Source organism: Mobula birostris, chromosome 29, assembly GCF_030028105.1.
Source record: "Mobula birostris isolate sMobBir1 chromosome 29, sMobBir1.hap1, whole genome shotgun sequence".
Taxonomy (NCBI): Eukaryota; Metazoa; Chordata; class Chondrichthyes; order Myliobatiformes; family Myliobatidae; genus Mobula; species Mobula birostris.
In genome coordinates, this window is record NC_092398.1 from 30,072,312 (window position 1) to 30,095,639 (window position 23,328).

General features: G+C 51.7%; 1 protein-coding gene across 5 annotated transcripts in view; it reads left to right on the forward strand.

Annotated features, from left to right (window-relative positions):
- Positions 1–20,884, forward strand: part of LOC140190193 (RNA-binding protein 10-like) — a 61,282-nt gene extending 40,398 nt beyond the window's left edge. For 2 of the 5 annotated variants that reach the window (XM_072246708.1, XM_072246707.1), the window contains 18 exons: positions 466–630; positions 1,447–1,607; positions 1,779–1,876; positions 2,766–2,853; positions 4,118–4,225; positions 4,540–4,633; positions 5,404–5,540; positions 7,138–7,285; positions 13,372–13,463; positions 14,562–14,720; positions 15,127–15,276; positions 16,598–16,681; positions 17,027–17,212; positions 18,470–18,544; positions 19,233–19,315; positions 19,839–19,932; positions 20,023–20,061; positions 20,687–20,884. In XM_072246708.1, the coding sequence (XP_072102809.1) occupies positions 466–630; positions 1,447–1,607; positions 1,779–1,876; positions 2,766–2,853; positions 4,118–4,225; positions 4,540–4,633; positions 5,404–5,540; positions 7,138–7,285; positions 13,372–13,463; positions 14,562–14,720; positions 15,127–15,276; positions 16,598–16,681; positions 17,027–17,212; positions 18,470–18,544; positions 19,233–19,315; positions 19,839–19,932; positions 20,023–20,025 (1,925 nt within the window). In that variant the 3' untranslated portion in view covers positions 20,026–20,061; positions 20,687–20,884. The remainder of the gene's footprint in view (positions 1–465; positions 631–1,446; positions 1,608–1,778; positions 1,877–2,765; positions 2,854–4,117; positions 4,226–4,539; positions 4,634–5,403; positions 5,541–7,137; positions 7,286–13,371; positions 13,464–14,561; positions 14,721–15,126; positions 15,277–16,597; positions 16,682–17,026; positions 17,213–18,469; positions 18,545–19,232; positions 19,316–19,838; positions 19,933–20,022; positions 20,062–20,686) is intronic. The other 3 variants (XM_072246709.1, XM_072246711.1, XM_072246712.1) reach the window with 3 other exon arrangements.
- The last annotated feature ends 2,444 nt before the right edge of the window (positions 20,885–23,328 follow it).

Sequence of the window (23,328 nt, forward strand, 5' to 3'; positions counted from 1 at the left end):
CTTAAATTTTTACTTCATTCTTTGTATCAACTTGCCTTAAATTAGAACAAAAAAAAATCTCAGACGCCTATTAAATCTCTCTCCTTTCACCTTAAACCTGTGCCTTCTAGTTATTGAATCCCAACCCTTTCCGCGCCCGTTGTGATTTTATACACCTCTATAAGATCACCCCTCGTTCTCCTACACTCCAGCAGGAAAGTCTCAACCTGCCCAATCTCTTTCCCCAACTCAGTCCCTCGAATTGCGACGGGGCCCTCGTAAGTTTCCACTGCGCTTCTTCCTGTAACAGGGTGACCAGAACTGAACACAATCCTGTAGACACGGCCTCCTCAGAGATGTTGACAACTGGCATGCAGAAGCTGCTTCCCCTCTGTCAATCTGTGTCGTATCCTGAGCTCGGGGATTCTCGTCCGCCCATGCCTGCTGTTGTAATGTGGATCACTCTTTCCCTCCCCTCCTCTGCAGAAGGGGAGATGCGGCTAGTGCCCGGCAGAAAGGATCTGCAGCAGCCCCTCCCGGATGGACCCACACCCCTGCTGAAGCTACCCCAGCCATTCCAGCCACCGCAGCTCAACCAGCAACACCCGCAGCACAGCCAGAACCAGCAGGCAAACGAGAACGCTAATGACAGTAAGTTCAGGGGATGCCATTATGCCATCTCTGTGTGGGGGGGTGGGGAAGAAGGGGGTCAGAAAATCTGCTAACATCTGTTCCCACACAGGTGCAAAAAGCTGAAGCATCCACCAGCCTCATCTTGCATCCAGGGTGGACAAGCTAAAGAAAGAATGCACAGGAGCATGTTATATTGAATGTGGAGTAGGCTAAAGGGTCAGCACAACATTCTGGGCCGAAGGGCATGTACTGTGCTGCACTGTTCTCTGTTCTGCATAAAGTTTTGCTGAATTAATATAAATCCACCCAAGTTGATTTAATTCCTTGAGACTACAGATATCTCTAGAACAGGGGTGCCCAATCTGGGGTCTGTGGACTCATTGGTTAATGGTAGGGGTCCATGGCCCTAGAGCATGAGCAAAAACATGTTGTCTTTTTCCTCTGGGTCGGTCACTGTGTATTACTGAGGCACGGTACCAGTGGGGACGGGTCTGTCACTAACACAGGGGTATAGTACCGGTGGGGACAGGTCTGTTACTGTGTAACACCAGGGTATGGTACCAGTGGGGGACAGGTCTGTCACTGTGTAACACCGAGGTACGGTACCAGTGGGGATGAGTCTGTCACTGTAGGGATATGGTACTGGCGGGTCTGCGCTGTAAAATGCCCCTCCCATTTAAAATATAATGCTTGTCCCTCAGCCTCTGCTGATGTAGGGTTAAAAAGCTGTCAGCCTATCCACTCCCTGCTGATAACTTAAGCCATCTAGGCCTGGAAGCATCATCTGTGATTTAACTTGCCTAACTTATCATTCTTTGTTATTTTCCCCTGAAGCCGTGATCCTACGTAATCTGAACTACCACACCACCCAAGAAACAATCCTCAATACCTTGGCTCCCTATGCTGTGCTGTCGCCCTCCAACATCCGCCTGATCAGAGACAAGCAGAGCCATCTAAACCGGGGCTTCGCCTTTATTCAGCTCTCGACGATTGTGGTGAGTTCCTGTCTCCTGCTGTGCTTCCACCTGGGACTGGAACCTCTGCTCGCCCTTACCCTGCTGGATTCAGCCCCTTCTGTAGTGGGAAAGGGAGGGCTCGGGGCTCGGACCTCAGGGACCCCAGGGTTGATGGGGGCTGCCTCTCAGCTTTACCTTGTGTACTTGCAGGAAGCCTCCCAACTGCTCCAGATCCTGCAGTCGCTGGAACCCCCTCTCGTCATTGATGGCAAGACCATCAACGTGGAGTTTGCAAAGGGTACAAAGAAGTAAGCAGCCCCCTGCCATCAGGACGGCTCACGGGCAATTGTTCGGCAGGTTTGAAGTGTCGGCGCTGTTGTGCTTCAGAAGTATAGTCATTGTTATAAAATACATAATGCTGTGACATACTGTGCATAACTGTACCCGTGTTGTACAGTGACAGACCCATCCCCACCGGTACCGTCCCGTACCCCGGTGTCATACAGTGACAGACCCATCCCCACCGGTACCGTCCTGTACCCCGGTGTCATACAGTGACAGACCCGTCCCCACCGGTACCGTACCCCGGTGTTGTACAGTGACAGACCCGTCCCCACCGGTACCATACCCCAGTGTTGTACAGTGACAGACCAGTCCCCACCGGTACCGTACCCCGGTGTTGTACAGTGACAGACCCATCCCCACCGGTACCGTAGCCCGGTGTTATATAGTGACAGACCCGTCCCCACCGGTACTGTACCCTGGTGTTATACACTGACAGACCCGTCCCCACAGGTACTGTACCCTGGTGTTATACAGTGACAGACCTGTCCCCACAGGTACTGTACCCTGGTGTTATACACTGACAGACCCGTCCCCACCGGTACCATACCCCGGTGTTATACAGTGACAGACCCGTCCCCCGCCGTCCCGTACCCCAGTGTTATACACTGACAGACCCGTCCCCACAGGTACTGTACCCTGGTGTTATACACTGACAGACCCATCCCCACCGGTACTGTACCCTGGTGTTATACAGTGACAGACCCGTCCCCACCGTCCCGTACCCTGGTGTTACACAGTGACAGACCCGAGTCGTGCAGAGTATGGCAGTTGTAGAGTATATCTGTGGATTTCTCTGATGGGATAATGAGTGTATCTATCAGGCTGAAACGCTCCTTGTTCTCCACTCCTCAGGGATGTGGTCCTGACGGATGGTAGCCGGGCCAGTGCCGCTTCAGTGGCCAGCACAGCGATCGCTGCAGCTCAGTGGGCAGTCAACCAGGTGAGTAAGCTGAGAAGAAGGTCCCAGGCACTGGCTGTGCTGCCTTGCGTAAATGTGAGGAATTTGTACGTTCTCCCTGAAAACGCAACTGTTTTATGTGGCTGCTCTGGTTTCCTCACACTATCCAGCAGCAGGAGGATTGGTGAGTGTTGGATCCTGGCAGTGTTGCTATTTGGAGCTTGCTTTGGAAGTCAGGAGTGAAGCTTAAAACTTGTTACTTTCAGCTCTTAATATTGAGCGTTAGAAGAGCTAAGGATGATCAAAGGAAAAGAGGAAGAGTAAAAAACAAAAGATAATAACATTCCAGTGGTAGCTGTTTACCTGTAAAATCACCAGAATCACCAGCCTTAGAAACATTAAGAAGCTACACTACATTAGGCACGTATATATCCACTGTATTTGTCAACGTGGAGCAGTGAGTTTGCTAATCTGTCCAGTGCAAAGGGTATTGGGAATGGCAAGGGTGGAGCAGCAGAGGAGGGGTGTGGGGGGGTAGCGGAGGATGGAGGTGTGGGGGGGGGAGCGGAGGATGGGGGTGTGGGGGGGGAGCGGAGGATGGGGGTGTGGGGGGGGAGCGGAGGATGGGGGTGTGGGGGGGGAGCGGAGGATGGGGGTGTGGGGGGGAGCGGAGGATGGGGGTGTGGGGGGGAGCGGAGGATGGGGGTGTGGGGGGGGGAGCGGAGGATGGGGTGTGGGGGGGGGGAGCGGAGGATGGGGTGTGGGGGGGTAGCGGAGGATGGGGTGTGGGGAGGTAGCGGAGGAGGGGTGTGGGGGGGGTAGCGGAGGAGGGGTGTGGGGGGGGTAGCGGAGGAGGGGTGTGGGTGGCGGAGGAGGGGTGTGGGGAGGTAGCGGAGGAGGGGTGTGGGAAGGGGTAATGGAGGAGGGGTGTGGAGGCAGACACACCTAGCCCTGACACACCTCTGACATCACATTTCTGAAGCATCAATGACAGTAGCTGGCTATTTCTCTTTTACATGTTGTTATGTATTGCACTGTGCTGCTGCCACAAAAGAACAAATTTCATGACACATGCTAGTGATAATAAACCTGATTCTGACCTACCGGATCTCCTCAAGCTCTTTCGGAGATCTGGAGGCTGGTGTGCCTCTGTCGTAACCGGAAACATCACGTTTTCCCCTTCCCACAGGTGATGCTCGACCTGCTGTGTTCCTCTGCTGATAGTACGTTGCTCCAGTTCCAGCGTCTTCTGTCTCTGGTATTTTACTGCAGGTTACACTGAACTTTCTGCTTCTCCCCCCTGCAGAGTTCCGATTCTGATAACCAGGGTGCGTGGCTAAACCAGGACAACCAGCGAGACTACTCGTACTACCGGGGAAGCCAGGATGACAGTTACCTGCGGCAGTACGCCCAGGTCAGTGACGTGGACTCGTATGCAAGCAGGTTGTCCAGCCCTTCTGCCCTGTCCCACCCCTCGAGCTGACCTGTCCCCTCGTGCTCCATTTGGCTTCACCCTCTGGAGATCATACCAGCCCCCAAAGAAACGCCCAGCCATCCTCGGGAGGGAAACTGAGTCTGTGTTTGACCTGGAGACGCGCCCGGCTCTCCCGTCTGATGGCGAAGTCCCTCCTTGTCGCTGGTCCTGACCCTTTTCTCCGATCTGCCTATGGGAGGGAGGGCGGTGCTGTGGAGAGAGCAAGCTCTGACACTTTGTTTTAACCGGTGCAGCGGTACGGTGGCCACTATTCCCAGGATGACCAGCAGAAATCCAGCAAGCGTCCTGTGCTGCCAACAACGTACGAGGCACCACCTACTGTTGCAGGTGAGTTGTTAACCGTCTGTCTGTGTTACTGCTGGGTTGCATGATTATTCCCATTACTGCCTTGAGAGGAAGTTTCACTAGTTCCAAGTATATCGTTGATCCTGATTTCACCAACACTTCCAGAATTTATTCAAAGCCTGCAGACAGGTAGACTTGGAGGGGGATGTTCTCCAGGCCTAGATACCTGCAGAAAGCCACAGCCAATGATCACAAATTATTGTCGCAAAGTCTCAAGCTAAAGAGAAGTTGCAGGTCACAATAAATTCTCACACTCACTCCGTGTGTCGATTTGTTCAGAAAGGTTATCATTCCTCTTACAGGGTGAGTGTGGTTGATCAGGACAGTGAGGAAGGAGCCTGTGTGTCTAACACTGGTTGTATGGTGTGGAGGGAGCTTCACTCTGTGTCTGACCCCAGGATTGTATGATGGGATGATGCAGACAGAGAGCTTCACTTTCTGTCTAACCCAGGAGTGTGTGCATGATGGCGCAGAGAGAGTTTTGCCTTGTGTCTGACACCAGGAGAGTGTAAAAGGATGGTGTAGCCAGAGCTTCACTCTGTGTCTGACCCTGGGAGTGTGTGATGGTGGTTTGGAGGGATTTCACTCTGTATGACTCCTAGAGTGTGTGTTGATAGTTTGGAGGGATTTCACTCTGTGTCTGACCCCGGGAGTGTGTGATGGTGGTTTGGAGGGCTTTCACTCTGTATGACTCCCAGAGTGTGCTCCTTCAGTCCTGATGAACCGAATAGATTGATTACGTTCTCCTGTAGTGTCGGAAGCCGCCTCGGAGCCTGGCATTCCAGGCGTCGATCCTCTCCCGAGCCCGCAGTCAGGGCAGGCAGAAGCTGCTCCACAGCTCTATCAGAAGTCATCCAGTACCTCGTCAGACAGCACCCGCACCACACAGGTAGGTCATGGTGTCATTCCACCCCACCACCCCTGAGAATTAACACTTCAAAAGCAAAGATGACACTCTTAATCACTGAACAGCCAACGGGAAGGGCCGACTCGCCATGGGAGAGCACGGTGGAGAGAGGGGCCGCCTCGCCGTGGGAGAGCGCAGGGGGGGAGGGGCCGCCTCGCCGTGGGAGAGCACGGTGCAGAGAGGGGCTGCCTCGCCAGGGGAGAGCACGGTGGAGAGAGGGGCTGCCTCGCCAGGGGAGAGCGCAGGGGGGGAGGGGCCGCCTCGCCATGGGAGAGCACGGTGGAGAGAGGGGCTGCCTCGCCAGGGGAGAGCGCAGGGGGGGAGGGGCCGCCTGGCCGTGGGAGAGCACGGTGCAGAGAGGGGCCGCCTCGCCATGGGAGAGCACGGTGGAGAGAGGGGGCGGCCTTGCCGTGGGAGAGCGCGGGGGGGAGAGGGGGCGGCCTTGCCGTGGGAGAGCGCGGGGGGAGAGGGGCGGCCTCGCCGTGGGAGAGCGCGGGGGTAGGGGGGCCGCCTCGCCGTGGGAGAGCGCGGGGGAGAGGGGCCACCTGCTGCAGGAGAGCACGGGGGGGAGAGGGGCCACCTCGCCAGGGGAGAGCACGGGGGGAGAGGGGCCGCCTCGCCGTGGGAGAGCGCGGGGGGAGAGGGGCTGCCTCGCCGTGGGAGAGCGCGGGGGGAGAGGGGCCGCCTCGCCGTGGGAGAGCGCGGGGGGAGAGGGGCCGCCTCGCCGTGGGAGAGCGCGGGGGGAGAGGGGCCGCCTCGCCGTGGGAGAGCGCGGGGTGAGAGGGGCCGCCTCGCCGTGGGAGAGCGCGGGGGGAGAGGGGCCACTTGCTGCGGGAGAGCACGGGGGGGGGAGAGGGGCCACCTCGCCAGGGGAGAGCACGGTGCAGAGAGGGGCCGCCTCACCATGGGAGAGCGCGGTGGAGAGAGGGGCCGCCTCGTGGGGGGAGAGGGGCCGCCTTGCCACGGGAGAGCACGGGGGGGGGAGAGGGGACGCGTCTTCATGGGAGGGGGGAGTGGCCACCGGGTTGTGGAGAGTGCAGGGGGGAGAGGGGACGCCTCGTCATGGTGGGTGCCGCCTTGACGTGGGAGAGCACGGGGCGGGGGGAGAGGGGCTGCCTCGTTGTGGGAGGCTGTGTGGGTGGGGATTGATTTGTGTCTCTCAGTGGGAAAGGGGCCGCCTCACTGTGGGCGAGTGCGGCTGGCAGTAGGGCTGCCTCGCCACGGGAGAGCGCAGGAAGGGAGGTGAGAGGAGGAGGGATGGAGGAAGTGAGAGGAAGAGATGAGAATTGATGGAAGGAGGGAACATCTCACTACAGAAGGGAGGGGTGTTGGGGAAAGAGTGTCTGTTGGCAACTGGTGGCGGTGTTGGAACATTGAGGGAGAACCTCACCCAGGAGAGTGTCATCTAAATCATACTTGACTTTGTCTTTTACAATGATCCTCCTCTGGGAGGAACAATTCCCTCCGATACTTTTCCAATCCCCCAGCACCCCATCCAGTCCATCCATCTCACCCAAGCAACATCAAGCCTCCCTATCTGTGTACATGAGCCCTCATGGAGTCACGTCTTCTCTCACAGACCTCCCGCACCCCTGGAAGCCAGAAGGTGGAGAATGTCCCAGGTCTGCCCCTGCCCCAGGTCAGTGCCAGTCATGCCTCGGGAGCCAACAGCAGCAGCCACTCTCTGACCAGCTCCTCTACTGCGACTCAGGACTACACCCAATACCGTAAGTACAGCTGCCCCTTGTGTGTCAAGGCCATCCGTGCCCCCGACAACGGAGACCACAATAATACAACAACAGACCCTTCAGCCCACTATGTTAGTGCTGAACATGATGTTCCTCTCATTCCCATCATACTACAGAAAGTCCCCGGGTTACGAACGACTTCTGATCCTAAGTCTGTCTTTAAGTCGGATTTGTACGCAAGTCGAAACAGGTACATCTGGTATTATTTAGCATCAGTTAGTCAAACATTTGTCTTAGTATATGTTTTACTTTTCTATGCATGTAAAACACTTAAGAAACATATGTATTTCAATAATTAAACCACTGCATTGCTTAGTAATAATTGTAGCTTTCATTGGGGCAGGGCCTTTCGCATGCTTCATTATTCTCACTTTATCCTTTAAAATTGTTCCGATAGTTAACGGACTGTGGCCTAACGCTTTTCCATTGACGGATGGGCGTTTCACCTCTTTCCGATAGCTTTATTATTTCCACCTATTTTCAATCGTGATCGTTTTCCGTCAACGGAACAGAAACACTGCGGATCAGCAGCAGCCGTGGGCAGTGGGTCCTGAGCTCCCCCAGGTCCTAAAGTCCACCCGCACTGAGACAGGTTAAATGGGGCAAGTGGGGGCGATGCTGACTGGAAAAGTTGTGGGGGGGAGGTGTTCAGGGTGAATCTTGCTAAGAAAAATTTAAGCCAAATACAAAGTTCCACACTCAACACAGCGTTAACAGCAACAGGATCCGACTTAAAATGGTGGACGGCGTTCTCCTTCCTCGAGCTGACGGATTTTTAATATAAGCTTTATGGCAGGCTGTTCGTAAGTACGTGTTGTTCATGAATGGGACGTTCGTAACTCGGGGACACCCTGTAAAAGATTAAACACTAGCTTTATTTGTCACATGGACATGGAAATGTACAGTGAAGTGCGTCGGTGAACCACACGGTCCGAGGATGTGCTGGAGGGGCAGCATGCAGGTGTTGCCCAAAGTAGCATGCCCACAGCTTGCAAACCCTGACTGGTGTGAAGTTTGTGCTATGGGAGGAAACCTGCATGGTCACGGGGAGAGGATGTACAGACAGCGGCAAGAATTTAATCCAGATCGATGCTTGCTGGCACTGTAAAGCAATGCGGTAACTACTACGCTGCCAGGGCACGGTGTGTGTCTGAAAGCCCGTATAAAAATAAATCACTGTCGTATCTGCTTCCATTGCTTGCTCTGGCAGCACATTCATACATCCCCTTTAAACATCCCCACTCTCACCTTAAAGTTAAGTTGGTAAATTGCCTTATGGTTACATTAGTGTAACATAGAACCTCACACAATGTGGCCCTTCGTCCCACAATGTACTAACCTCTTAACCTACTAAGATCAATCAAATCCTTCTCTCCTACATAGCCCTCCATTTTTCTGACATCCATGTTCTTATCTAAGATGCTTTTAAATGTCCCTGATGTCCCTCTACCACCACCCCTAGCATTGCATTCCATGCACCTCCCCAACTCCCAAACTGTGTTTTCAAAAAAAATCTAGCTCTACCAGCCCACCTATACCTTCTTCCAAACACCTTAAAATCATGCAACACACATCAAAGTTGCTGGTGAACGCAGCAGGCCAGGCAGCATCTCTAGGAAGAGGTGCAGTCGACGTTTCAGGCCAAGACCCTTCGTCAGGACTAACTGAAGGAAGAGTGAACTTCTGCCCTGTTGAAAAAAGTATCTGTATATGCCTCTTATTGTCTTGTACACTACTATCAAGTCATCTCTCGGTTGCCTTTGCTCCAAAGAGAAAAGCCCTAGCTTGCTCAGCCTATTCCCTAATCCCAGCAGTCATGCTCTCTAATTCAAGCTATTTCACCGCCATTAACTTGGGTTCAGTTCCCACCGTTATCTGTGAGGAGTTTGTATTTTATTCCTGTGATCACGTGGGGTTCCTCCAGTGCCGCAGTTTCCTCCCACATTTCGAAGGTGTATGGGTTAGTAGGTTAATTGGTCTCATGGGTGTATTTCAGCAGTACGGGCCTATTGGGCCGGAAGGGTCTGTATCTCTAAAGCTAAAATCCTAAGACCTAATTTCCTAAAGTTTACAGGAGTAAGATATGGTTGCAGGAAAAAGTTTGTGAGCCCTTAGCGTAATTAGTTTTCTGCACTAATTATGCATAAGGTGTGGTCTGATATTCATCTAAGTCACATTAATAGACAAACATCATCTGCGTAAACTAATAACTCAGATAATTGTACTTCCTCTCGTCAATACTGAGTACACCATTTAAACAGTCACAGTCTGTGTTCAAAAAATTATGTGAACCTCTGGGTAATAGTTTCTACAAAAGCTATTTGGAGTCAGGTGTTCCACCCAGTGAGATGAGATTGAAGGTGTGGGTTGTAGAGGTGCCCTGCCCTATATTTAAAAAAAAAAGACACACAAAGTCAGGTTACTGACAGAGCCTGCTGTTCTCAAGAAAGGTCTGTTTACGTGCACCATGCCTCGATCAAAACTACTTGCAGAGGACAATAGAAGAATTGTAGAGATGCATGAAACTGGAAAAGGCTACAAAAGCATTTCTAAAGACGTCGAGTGTTCATTAGTCTGCTTTCAGAGAAATTGCCTACAAATGAAGGAAATCCAGTAATATTCTATTCTCCCCTAGGTCAGCATTGCATGTTGTGTTCTTGGTATGAAGGAGGCGCAGAAGAAACCAAGGATAACAGCAAAAACCCTGCAGAAATCTCTAGAACTTGCTAAAAACTGTTCATGTGTCCTCCATAAGAAAAACACTGAACAAGAATAGTGTTCATGGAAGGAAACCACAGAAGAAACCACTGCTCTCCTAAAAGAAACATTGCTGCGTGTTTCAAGTTTTCAAAAATAAAACGACCTGGCTGTTCCACAGTGCTAATGGGACAATGTTCTGTGGACAGATCAGACAATAGTTTGGCAGAAATGCACGCTGCTATGTTTGGAGGGAAAAGGGCACTGCACACCAACACCAAAACCTCATCCCAACTGTGAAGCATAGTGGAAGGAGCATCATGGTTTGGGGCTGCTTTGCTGCCTCAGGGCCTGGACAGCTTGCAATTGTTGAGAAAACAATGAATTCAAAATTGTATCAAGAGACGTTACAGGAGAATATCAGGGTAGCAGTCCATCGCCTGAAGCTTTATAGAAGTTGGATGATGCAACACAACAATGACCTGAAACACAAGAGTAAATCAACATCAGAGTGGTTTTAAAAAGAAGAAAATTCATGTTTTGGAATGGCCAAGTCAGAGTCCAGGCTTTAACCCAATTGGGATGCTGTGGCATGACCTGAAGAGATAACGTGCAAGGTATCCCAGAAATATTGATGATCTGAAACAGTTTTGTATAAAAGGTGTGGTCCAAAATTCCTCCTCATCGTTGTGCAAATCGTATCAGCAGCTACAGGAAACGTTTGGGGGAGCTTATTGCTGCTAAAGGAGGTTCTTTCAGTTATTAAACACAAGGAATTGCATACTTTTTCCGGCCTGGACTGTGAATGATTAATGTGTTCAACAAAGGCATGAAAAGTACAATTGTTTATGTGTTATTAGTTTAGGCAGATTGTGTTTGTCTATTATTGTGACAGATGAAGATCAGACAACATTTTATGAGTAATTAATGCAGAAAACCAGGTAATTGCAAAGGGATCACAAACTTTTTGTTTGCAACTGTATATCAGCTAGTTGAGTGGAGTCGCAGCAACAACCTTGCACTCAATGTCAGTAAGACCAAGGAACTGATTGTGGACTTTAGTAAGGGGAAGCTGAGGAAACGTACACCAGCCCTAACAGGGATCAGAAGTGGAAAGGGTGAGCAATTTCAAGTTCCTAGGTGTTAATGTCTCTGCAGATCTCTCCTGTGCCCAACATACCGATGCTGCTACAAAGAACACACAACAGTGGCTATATTTCGTTAGGATTTTGAGGAGATTTGGTATGTCACCAAAGACACTCGCAAACTTCTATGGTTGTACAGTAGAGAGCATTCTAACTGGATGCATCACTATCTGGTATTGGGGGCGCGTGGGATAGGTCTTCAGCACAGGATCACAATAAACTGCAAAAAGTTGTAAACTTAGTTGGCGCCATCATAGGTACCAGGCTTCGGAGTGTCCAGGATCTCTTCAAGGAGCGATGCCTCAACAAGACAGTATGTATCATTAAGGACTCCCATCACCCAAGACGTGCCTTCTTCCCATTGCTGCCATCAGGGAGGAGATACAGGAGCTTGAAGGCGCACGCTCAACGCTTCAGGAACAGTTTCTTCCCCTCTGCCATCCGATTTCTGAATGGACATTGGACCCATGAACACTTCTTTTTGTATTTCATGCTTTTTCTCTATAATCATGTATTACATTGTATTGCTGCCACAAATACAACAGATTTCACAACATATTCGTGATATTAAAGCTGCTTTGAAGTCCTGAGGTACAGTGGAAAAATGTTTGTTTTGCCTGCCATCCATACAGCTCATTTCATCACATCAGTATATGGAGGTAGTACAAGGGAAAAGGAGCAACAGAATAGAGTGTTACAGTTAGAGGGAGTGCAGTGCAGCAGACCGTATGGTGCAAGGGCCACAGTGAGGTAGATTGTAAGGCCAGGTGTCCATGCCAATTGTTTAGGACTCTGTCCAATGGTCTTTTAATAGTGGGATTTTATTTATTGAGGTACAGCATGACCCTTCTGGCCCTTTGAGCCGAGCCACCCAAAACCCCCCAATTTAACTCTTTACAATGACCAATTAACCTACCAACAATCTTTGGACAGTGGGAGGAAGCAGGAGCACGTGGAGGAAACCCTCACAGTCACAGGGTGAACCTACAAACTGCTTACGGAGAGCTGCGGGAATTGAACCTGGGTCACTGGTACTGTAAAGTGTTGAGCTAACCACTGTGCTACTGCACTGCCCCGATAGAAGCTTCCTTGAGCATGATTTTACATACATTCTGCCCATGGGGGGGGGAGGGGGGTGCAGAGAATATCTGGAGTGGGAGGGGTCTTGAGGCAGTGAGAAGATATGCCTTCTAGTATTTGACATTTTACCCTGGGTAAAAGTAAGACTTCTTGATGAGGAAGGAATCCCATTGGACCCCAAGCCTTAGGATGCCCAAACCTAACGAGGATAGTCTGTTTCCACCATGTTAGGGTGACAAGGTGGAGCACAGAGCTGTTGAATGGCCTTGGGGTGAGGGGGTTAGAGAGGGTCCAAGGAGGAACTTTCCCTCCCAGAGGTGTGGAGAGACCAGACTGGGAACCTGGTAGAGGCGGGTGGAATGGTGAGAGACAGCGACAGGGTGGAGAACAGAAATCACCCCATAGCAGAGGTGTCTCAATCCAGAGGGCATTGGGTTATAGTGAGGGCTGCAAAGGGGATTCTAGGGAGGAATTCTCCCAGCCAGGGGGAGAGGCTTGGATTTGGAACGCACTGCCTGAGGTGGTGGTGGAGGCAGAGATTCTCACAATAGACATCCATTGGCTGTGAATCTGCAAGTCCACTGGAAGCTGGGTTTTGTCCTGGGGTTGAAGGACTATGTGTGTGGGTAGGTGGGAGGAGTGAGGCTTGTTTTGTTGCTTGTGTTGTTCTGCTGAACATTGAGAACATGCGATGTTGCTTCTAGACTCTGGTGACCCTTGCTGGCTGCCCCCCACCCCTCAAGCATATCCTTGGGTTGTTAACGCAAATAACACTTTTCCCTGTATGTTTTGATGCACTTGCGATTAAATAAGGAGCCCAAGTGCCCGAGGATGTGTAAGGGTGAGTGCATCTCTATGTCATGGGAGTAGTCACCTCAGACTGCGTACAAATAGCCCCTGAGACCTACCCTTAACATCTGCGGACGGAGTTTCGCAGGTGACGTTTCAAGCCAGAGGTCATCGGACCCAGAAAGAGGCCTCTGCTTTGAAATGCTAACTCTTCATCTCTATCCACAGATGCCGTCTGGCTTGCTACATGTTTTGATCTAGAGTCCATGCATGGTCTCTCAGCTGCTAGTAAGGGGTGATTATTTAACCTGACCTGTGATATTAACCCCAAACCTGTTCCCTTCTCTTTTACAGCCGTGCCTGATGTCTCTACTTACCAGTATGACGAGATCTCGGGATATTATTACGACCCCCAGACCGGACTCTACTATGACCCCAACTCACAGGTAATGAGGGGGAATGGGGGGGGTGCATGGTGCTGACCTTGCTTGTCCGGGGTGGGAGGGAAGCATTGGAGGGTGGTGGGGGACAAACGTAAGAAGGCCATCCATAGCCTCCACGCTCCTTTGAACCCTTTCTGGGATTAATTTGCCACAATGGCCCCTGTTTATAGTTGTCACAGTATCAGGTGCTCCAATAGTCGCCATAGGACAGAGGAGCAGAATTAGAACCATCAGCCCATCAAGTCTGCTCCACAATTCCATCTTGGCTAATACCCTTCCCAAACCCCACTCTCCCGCCTTCTCCCTGTAACCTTTGACGCCATTACTAATCAAGAACCTATCACCCAATGACTTGGCCTCCACAGCCATCTGTGGCAATGAATTCCACAGATTCACCACCCTCTGGCTAAAGAAATTCCTCCTCATCTCCGTTGTAAAGAGACATCCTTCTAACTTGAGGCTGTACTCTCTGATCCTAGACTCTCCCACTGTAGGAAACATTCTCCTCACAACCCCTCTATCTAGGCCTTTCAATGAGATTCTCCCCCGCCCCCCTGACCTCCATTCTTCTAAACTACACCGAGTGCAGAGAGTGTCATTAACATTATTGACATGAACACGTGGCTGAAGTGTGTTAGGGGGTCAAAAGTGCATCAACAATGCAGAATAAAGTGCAGTGCAGGTAGACAATTAGCTGCAAGATCATACCGATGTAGATTGTGAGATTGAGACTCATTGTTCTAGGGGACTGTTCAATAACAGTGGCCTAGTGATACATGCGTTTTGGCTTTTGTATCTGCTGCCCGATGGGAGAAGGCCCAGGGTGGGTGGGGGGTCTTTAATTCTGCTGTCCTCAGTGAGGTAGTGTTGACAGAGTCCGTGGAGGGGAGGCAACACATCTTGCGATGCCCGCAACTCTCTGCAGTTTCTTGGGGTCAGATGCAGAACAGTTACACTTCCAGATAGAATTGGCCCTGTTCACCCCTCCTCGAGTGTGTGTGTTTGTGCTTGTGGGAGAGTAAGAGTGAGTGAGAGAGAGACCCACCACCCCCTGGTTTGAGCCTCCCGCGTTAATAGCGGTCTCTGTGTACATACGTGCAGTACTATTATAACGCACAGACACAGCAGTACCTGTACTGGGACGGGGACAAGCAGACCTACCTACCGGCCCCTGACCAGAGCGCTGATTCCAAAGACGGGTCCGGCCTGAAGGAAGGCAAGGAGAAGAAGGAGAAGCCCAAGAGCAAGACAGCTCAGCAGGTGAGAAGCCGAGGGCGGGTGGCGTGTGGGGCTATTCCACTGTCTGCCTCCGCCAGCACCCTCCGATGCTCCAGTCCTGGGGGTGTGGTGGGGAGGGGGCCATGTGTCCACATCCCAGGACAAGGGCACAGCGCGCCCACACCCATCCCCCAGCTAACTCTCCCTGACACGGTGCAGGCACAGTGTTTCATATCCAAGTCCAGATCTAACATACCATATCCTTGTTCCCAGTGTAGCAGGCTGGAAGCCCAGGGCCAGAGGCACCAAGCTTTGCCAGGGCCATGCGGCCATCTGGGGGTGGGGAAGAAGTCTGTGCTGTGGGGTGCTGCGGGGACGAGGGCTGCTACTGCAGCAGCTGTCAGTATGACTGCCTTCCTTCCCTCCCACCACCACCCTCCCCCCTTAGATCGCCAAAGACATGGAGCGCTGGGCCAAGAGCCTGAACAAGCAGAAGGAGAACTTCAAGAACAGCTTCCAGCCACTGAGTTACATGCGAGAGAACGAGCGCCGGGAGTCGGCCTCTGCCGACGCGGGCTACGCCATGCTGGAGAAGAAGGTACCAGACTAGGCCAGGAGGGAGGGGTGGGGGGCACCTCCTGCCAATACTCCCAATCCTGGCTGGGCTTTCTGCCTCCCCTCCCCCACCTCCCAGCCACCCGTCCCACCTCGTCTGATCTCTCTCAGAACTGTATACCGCAGAAACAGGCCTTTTGGCCTATCTAATCCAACCTCCAGTTTCTTCTGGAGCAGAGGAGGCTGCAGGAGACCTGATGGAGGTTTCTACATTACAAGAGACAGTCGCTATCTGTAGTTAAGGTGTCTAATGCTACAGGGCACACATTTAAGGAAGTTCAAAGGAGATGTGTGGGGAAAGGTATTTTTTCACAGGGAGTGCTGGGTGCCTGGAATGCTCTGCCTGGGGTGGTGGTGGAGAGCGATACCATTAGAATTGTACAGTATATGGTGAAATTTATTGTTTTGAGGTAGCAATAGAGAGTAAGACAGTTAAAAAAAAATTACAGTAAATTACAAAAATATATAGTGCCAAAAAAGGAATAGTGAGGTAGTGTTCGTGGATCTGATGGATCAGAAATCAGATGGCAGAGAGGAAGAAGCTGTTCCTGAATCATTGAGTGTGTGCCTTCAGGCTCCTGTACCTTCTCTCTGATGGTAGCATTGAGAAGAGAGCGTGTCCTGGGTGATGGGGGTCCTTAGTGATCAGAATCAGGTTTATTGTCACTGAGGTACGAGTGAAGTGTGTTGTTCAGCGGCAGCAGTACATACAGTCCGATGGCATACCAGTCAGTAGGTTAATTGGTCATTGTAAACTGTCCGGTCATTCAGCTGGGGTTAATTTGAGGGTTGCTGGACGGTGCGGTTCAAACAAGTTCTTCCTGTACTTCTGTGTTCTGTGGTCCCTGCTGACCAAAATGGTTGTCGAAGCAAGTCCCGTTTACCTGGATTTAGTCCGTCACCCACCCTTTCCAATCCACGAACCTGCATAACTGTCTCTTGGGCGCCCCTACCGTACGTACCCACCTCTATTTCCGCTAGCAGTTCCTTCCACCTAGCTTTGGTCCCGCCCGTCACTGCGAGGCACCTCCCACGCAGATGGTGACAACCCCATGGGCTCACTCCACGGCAGAGATGGGTGAGCAGTGAATGTGCAGTCCTGTCCTCCCCCCAATTACCTCACCCCACAGAGGAGGTTCCTGTTGCCTCAGCCCCAGCCCATGGAGCCATTCTGCCCTTCTGGACTGTACTGACAGCCGAGGTGAGGGGAAACAAAACTCCCTGCAGTTTGTGGACGGGAGGTGGGGGAGGAGTGGTCTGTACCATGCAGACAGTTTCACATGATTGTTCCTCCCGCACTGCAGAGCACCCTGGCTGAGCGTCAACACGTCATGATGGAACACCTGAAACGCACCAGCGACAAGATGAGGGACGATGACACTCGGACGGTAGGGAGTGACCAGGGTTGGTGAGGGTGACCGTGCTGAGTGAGAGGCGATGGGGTCGGTCACTGTTGTTTTCGGTGGGGGGGAGGGGAGGGTCTGTCTTCTCCCCCTTTCAAACCCCTTCTATCTCCCTTCCTTCCCACTTAACTTCCCTGACTGTCCTCTGCCCCTGCACCCCTCCTTCCTTTCACCCCCTCCCCGTGTTTTCTCTGCCTCTCCCACTCCCCACCGTGTGTCCCTCCCCCAGCTGTTCGCCGAAGATATGTGTTGCAAACTTGAGTGTATTGGCGTTCACCTTAATGTGGCATGGGTTGGTCCTTACACCTGTGTACTCCCCCCGCCGAACAGAAGTCGAGCCCACTGCGGGGGCTGGTGGCAGCCTACAGTGGCGAGAGCGACAGCGAGGAGGAGCCAGAGGAGGAGCAGGAGGAGAGGCTGACCGACTGGCAGAAGCTGGCCTGTCTGCTGTGCCGCAGGCAATTCCCCAGCAAAGAGGCTCTCATCCGTCACCAGCAGCTCTCCGAGCTCCACAAGGTAACAAGCCTACACTCCAAACCCCAAGCCCCTTCACCACTCCGTCCCAGTGGTCGGAAACGCGTGTCAGCTCAATTCCAGAACCCACAGGAGAGTGTAAGACCCTGAGTCAGTCCCCCCGGGGCGACGGGCTGTGGTTCATGACACACACAAGCAGAATTAGGCCATTTGGCCCATTGAATATGATGCACCATTCCATCATGGCTAATTTATTATCCTTCTCAACCCATTCCTCTGCCTTCTCCCTGTAACTTTTAATGCCCTAACTAAACAAGAAACTATTAATCTTCGCTTTAAGCGTACCCAATGACTTGGCCTCCACAGCCGCACATGGCGATGAATACATTTTCATACACTATATTTCATTGCCATTACTTCACCCATTCTAATAAGCCCTGCTTCCTGAACACTACCTGCCCCTCCATCTGTTTTTATATTGTCTGCAAACTTGGACACAAAGCCATCCAAACCATCGGCATAAGGTGTGAGCTTTCTTTGTCGCATGTGAATTGCGGTGTTTGCATCAATGACTAACAAGGTTTGTGGATTGGGCTGGGGCAGCCGGCACGTGTGGCCATGTTTCTGATGCCCATGTGGCAGACACAATTCCCTGACCCTCATCCTTACCTCTGGAATATGGGAGGAAACCGGAGCACCCAGAGGAAACACACAGTCACCTGGAGAATGTACAAACTCTTTACAGACAGATTGCAGCTGCGATCATAACATTACGCTACTGTGCTGCCCTTGGAGTTATAATTGTAGTCTCTCCCTCCCCCCCCCCCCACTACACCCAGAGTGAAGGTGTTGAGGTGAGGGGATCCTTGTTTCCAACGTTCCTGGATCACCCCTATCCTCATCACCCTCGCTCCAACCCCCACCACCCTGCATCCAACCCTGTTGGTGAGAGGCAGCCAGCGTGTGCCAGGGCACCCTCCGTGTGGATTGTGGGTCTCCATCCGCGGACCTCCTCTGCCCCAGCCAGTCCCATCTCAGCCCAGACCTCGCCTGTCCAGGAACAAGGGATGTGTCTGCCACTGCCTGAGCAGTTCCTAGCATCGGGCTTTCCTGTTACCGATGCCCCGTGGTTCTGCCTGTGAGGTGCATCTGCCCCGTCTCTGGGTGGGGCGGATTGTGCCAATAATCAGTGGGCCTCTGCAGCCGTTATCGGGGGCGTTCTGTGTCTGTGTGTGTGTTCTGTCTGTGTGTGTGTTGAGTACAAGTCACAGTTCAGCTGATCAATCCTCCATCTTGCAGCAAAACCTTGAGATACACAGGCGCTCGAAGCTGTCAGAGGCCGAGCTGGAAGCCCTGGAGAAGAGTGAGAGAGAGGTGCGTGTCTCTGTGCATTCGCTAGCGAAGTCGTCTTGTGGATCAACAGCGGAGGAACAGAGGGATCTTTGGGTCCACGTCCATTGATCCGTCAGAGTTGCCGCACAAGTTGATCGGGTAGTTAAGAAGGCGTATGGTGTGTAGGCTTTCATTAATTGGGGGTAATGTTGCCGCTCTATAAAACTCTAGTTAAAACACACTGGGAGTATTGTGTTCGGTTCTATTCACTTCATTATAGGAAGGATGTGGAAGCTTTACAAAGGGTTCAGAGGAGATTTACCAGGATGCTACCTGCATTAGAGAGCGTGCCTTATGAGGATAGGTTGAGTGAACTAGGGCTTTTCTCTTTGGAGGGAACAAGAATGAGAGGTGACTTGGTAAGAGGTTCTCCCGGTGTGGGTTTGACCCATGAGATATGGAGATAGAAGCTGTACATGGTGCTCCAAGTGTGGGTCCGTTCCAGGGATGCAGGGATGGGAACTGTGCACAGTGCTCCTAGTGTGGCTCTGACCCAGGAGTTACGGAGACGGGAACTGCACGGTGCTCCAGTGTGCTGTGAATGAGTAATCTAGATGAAGTAGTGCACCATTTTGTGCCAGTTCACCTGCCCATGGACACCTCACAAGTGAATGCAGTTGACGAGTGCCCTCTGTTAATCATCCCCTCTCCCTCTCATTGCTGCCCACAGCTGAAGTACAGAGCAGCAGAGAGACGGGGCAAGCTGCCCATGGCTGATGTATCGGAGCCCAAGAGGAAAAGGACACAAGCAACGTATGCTGCCTATTGTTTAATGTTAACGTGCTGCTTGACTCCTCGGGCCCTCCTGTCTGCCCTCGCACTCCCCTCTATCCACTTGCCCTCCCCTCCAACCCACCGTCGCCCTTCCCTCTGCTCGCATCCTTCTTCCCCACTCGTTCACTTTTAACAAGTGAGTGGTGGTTCATTGCCTGAACCATGTGCGTGAAGCTGAGCCCCTTCTCCCTCTCCCCCCTCATCCTCGTCCCCTTTGAACATGAGTGGTTGTTAGATGTGAACCCGCTGAGCCCCCACCCCTCCTCTCTCCCTCTGCTCCGTATCTTCCTCTCTCACTCCCTCCCTCTCCCATTGTTTCCGTCTCTCCCACACTCATTAGTTGTGTGTGGAGCTGAGCTTTGTCTCTCTCTCTCTGCCATTGTCTTTCTTCCTCCTCTCCCTGTCCTCCTCCCTCCTCCCCCCCAACTCATTAGTTGTGAAGCTGAACTGTGTGTGGAGTTGAGCCCCCCCATCTCTCTCTCTCTCTTCCCCACCCTCTCAGGTTCGATGGACTAAGCCAGGACATTGGAAACCGTATGATGGGCTGGAAGGCCGGCAGCAGACTGGGGAGCAAAGACTCGGGCCTGTCCTCTCAGGTACCTCCCCCCTCCCTCACCACCCCACGCCCCCTTGCTTCACCCCGGCCGTCCCACAGCACCAGCTAAACTCCCCTCTTCTCTCCGCAGTAGCCCTGAGGCTTCGTGGGAACCTCATCGTCCGTGTCGGTAAGTATGCTGAGGCTACATGTGGTGCCTGGGTGGGGATCTACTCCAGAAACACCGGGTGGCTGTGACACATAGCATGGATATAGGCCATTGGGCCCAACCAGTCTGTGCTGACCAGAGTGTCCACCCAGCTATTGTAGCTGACTTAACCACTTCCTGTCATATGCTCACCACCCTCTGTATGAAAAGGTGGGTCCTTGGGTCTCTTAAATCTGCCTCTCACCTGAACCTATACACCGTAGTGTTAGACTCTTCTGCTCTGGGGAAAGGATTGTTCCCATCCCCGTTCACCCTATCCAGCTTTAAAAATACTTTCTTGTGTGTCGTGACAAGACTGTGACAGCCATTCAGTCTCTGGTCAATCCCCTCAACCTCAGCTCCTGCCAATTTAGCAAATCAGCGATCCCAGAAGTCACTGGGACATGAGAGGAACATACACGCGTGCGCACGGAGTGGGTTCTGTCCCACTGCCCTTGGGGACTGGTATCGGGGCCATGTCCACCCTGTAATGCTGCCATTAATGGCAGCTCGCTGAGTTGGAGGGTGGGTCACTGTACTGTCTCTGGGACCTCCGCTGCATGCACTGCTCCTGCACCTCTCATTTTGTTTGTTTCTGTCTCTGCAGTTGCCTGGAGAGTGTGGTGAGCGATGCCCAAGACTCCCACCCACCCCACCGGTGAAAGGCAGAACACCTCTGCTCCCTGGGAGTCCACAGCACTTGCCGTTCATCCTGACCAGCTCAGAGAAAGACTGTAAATATTTTTATCAGCCTCCAAAATATGTACTTTTTTTTTCTACCAATTAAAACTAAACTGTTTCTGAAGGTGTCGAGCAGTTGGCTGTGGTTTGGTGGTTGGGGGGCTTGGGGTGGAGGACGGGATTTGGGTTAAAGCAGGGCTCCATGGCATAAGAAAGATCGGGAGCCCCTGCTGAGGAGGGTACTGGACACGTAGGGGCACAGGAGATGTTGGAAATCTGGAGCATCTTTTGAGGGTGCGGCTAACTGGGGAGGAAGCAGGGTTAGCTCTCCGGGACAGTCACTCAGCATGAAACAAGCCCTTGAACCCAGTTTTTCCATGCTTTCCCAGCTAGTCCCGTTTGCCCATAGCCCCAGATGTGTGATGGCTTTGCAGAGCATTTGCTTGGATTAGAGGGCATAAGCCATTGGGAGAGGTTGGACAAACTGGTTGTTTTCTCTGGGGGGGGGGGGCCTTAGAAACCTAGAAAATAGGTGCAGGAGTAGGCCATTCGGCCCTTCGAGCCTGCATCGCCATTCAGTATGATCATGGCTGATCATCCAACTCAGAACCCTGTACCTGCCTTCTCTCCATACCCCCTGATCCCTTTAGTCACAAGGGCCATATCCGACTCCCTCTTAAATATAGGCAATGAACTGGCCTCAACTGTTTCCTGTGGCAGAGAATTCCACAGATTCACCACTTTGTGTGTGAAGAAGATTTTCCTCATCTCGGTCCTAAAAGGCTTCCCCTTTATCCTTAAACTGTGACCCCTCGTTCTGGACTTCCCCAACATCGGGAACAATCTTCCTGCATCTAGCCTGTCCAATCCCTTTAGAATTTTATACGTTTCAATAAGATCCCCCCTCAATCTTCTAAATTCCAGCGAGTGTAAGCCTAATCAATCCAGTCTTTCTTCATATGAAAGTCCTGCCATCCCAGGAATCAATCTGGTGAACCTTTGTACTCCGTCTATGGCAAGGATGTCTTTCCTCAAATTAGGGGACCAAAACTGCGCACAATACTCCAGGTGTGGTCTCACCAAGGCCTTGTACAACTGCAGTAGTACCTCCCTGCTCCTGTACTCGAATCCTCTCGCTATAAATGCCAGCATACCATTTGCCTTTTTCACCGCCTGCTGTACCTGCATGCCCACTTTCAATGACTGGTGTATAATGACACCCAGGACTCGTTGCACTTCCCCTTTTCCTAATTGGCCACCATTCAGATAATCTGTTTTCCTGTTCTTGCCACCAAAATGGATAACCTCAGATTTATCCACATTAATCTGCATCTGCCATGAATTTGCCCCACTCACCTTAACCTATCCAAGTCACCCTGCATCCTCCTCACAGCTAACACTGCCACCCAGCTTTGTGTCATCCGCAAACTTGGAGATGCTGCATTTAATTCCCTCGTCTAAATCATTTATATTGTTAACAACTGGGGTCCCAGCACTGAGCCTTGCAGTACCCCACTAGTCACTGCCTGCCATTCTGAAAAGGTCCCGTTTATTCCCACTTTTTGCTTCCTGTCTGCCAAGCAGTTCTCTATCCACATCAATACCTTACCCCCAATACCGTGTGCTTTAAGTTTGCACACTAATCTCCTGTGTGGGACCTTGTCAAAAGCCTTCTGAAAATCCAAATATACCACATCCACTGGTTCTCCGCTATCCACTCTACTAGTTACATCCTCAAAAAATTCTGAGATTCGTCAGACATGATTTTCCTTTCACAAATCCATGCTGACTTTGTCCGATGGTTTCACCGCTTTCCAAATGTGCTGTTATCACATCTTTGATAACTGACTCTAGCAGTTTCCCCACCACCGATGTTAGGCTAACCGGTCTGTAATTCCCTGGTTTCTCTCTCCCTCCTTTTTTAAAAAGTGGGGTTATATTAGCCACCCTCCAATCCTCAGGAAGTAGTCCAGAATCTAACGAGTTTTGAAAAGGTTTAGAAGATTATGCAAGGCATAGATGCATGTCCGGTGTGTTTAGTGCCAGAGGTGCTGGGGATGGGGGGGGGGTAAAATCTGTGTAGGGCAAATTTTATTATATGCAGGTATTGGCGGCTGCCTGGAACAAGCTGTCAGGTGGTGGTGACACGAGTGCTGTGTCCAAGAGGCTCTTCAATACAATTGATTGTGGATTTCAGGAAGGGGAAGTTGGGAGAACACTGGAGTCCTCATTGAGGTGGGGGGGGCGGGAAGCAGCTACAAGTTCCAGGGTTCCAACATTTCAGAGGATCTCTGCTGGGCCCAACACATTGTTGCAGTCATGGAGAAGGTACTCCAGTCGCTAGCCTTCATCAGGAATATGAGGAGATTTAGCATGTACTGTGCAGAGCATTCTGACAGGTATGGAGACACCAACACAAGATCATAAACTGCAGAGGGTTGTACGTGCAGCCAAGTCCATCGGAGGCACAACCCTCCCCACTAGTGAAGTGGTTCCTAATGAAGGCAGAATCCATCAAGAGCCCTCACCACCACCAGCAAGGAAGTAATTTAATACCTTTATGACATT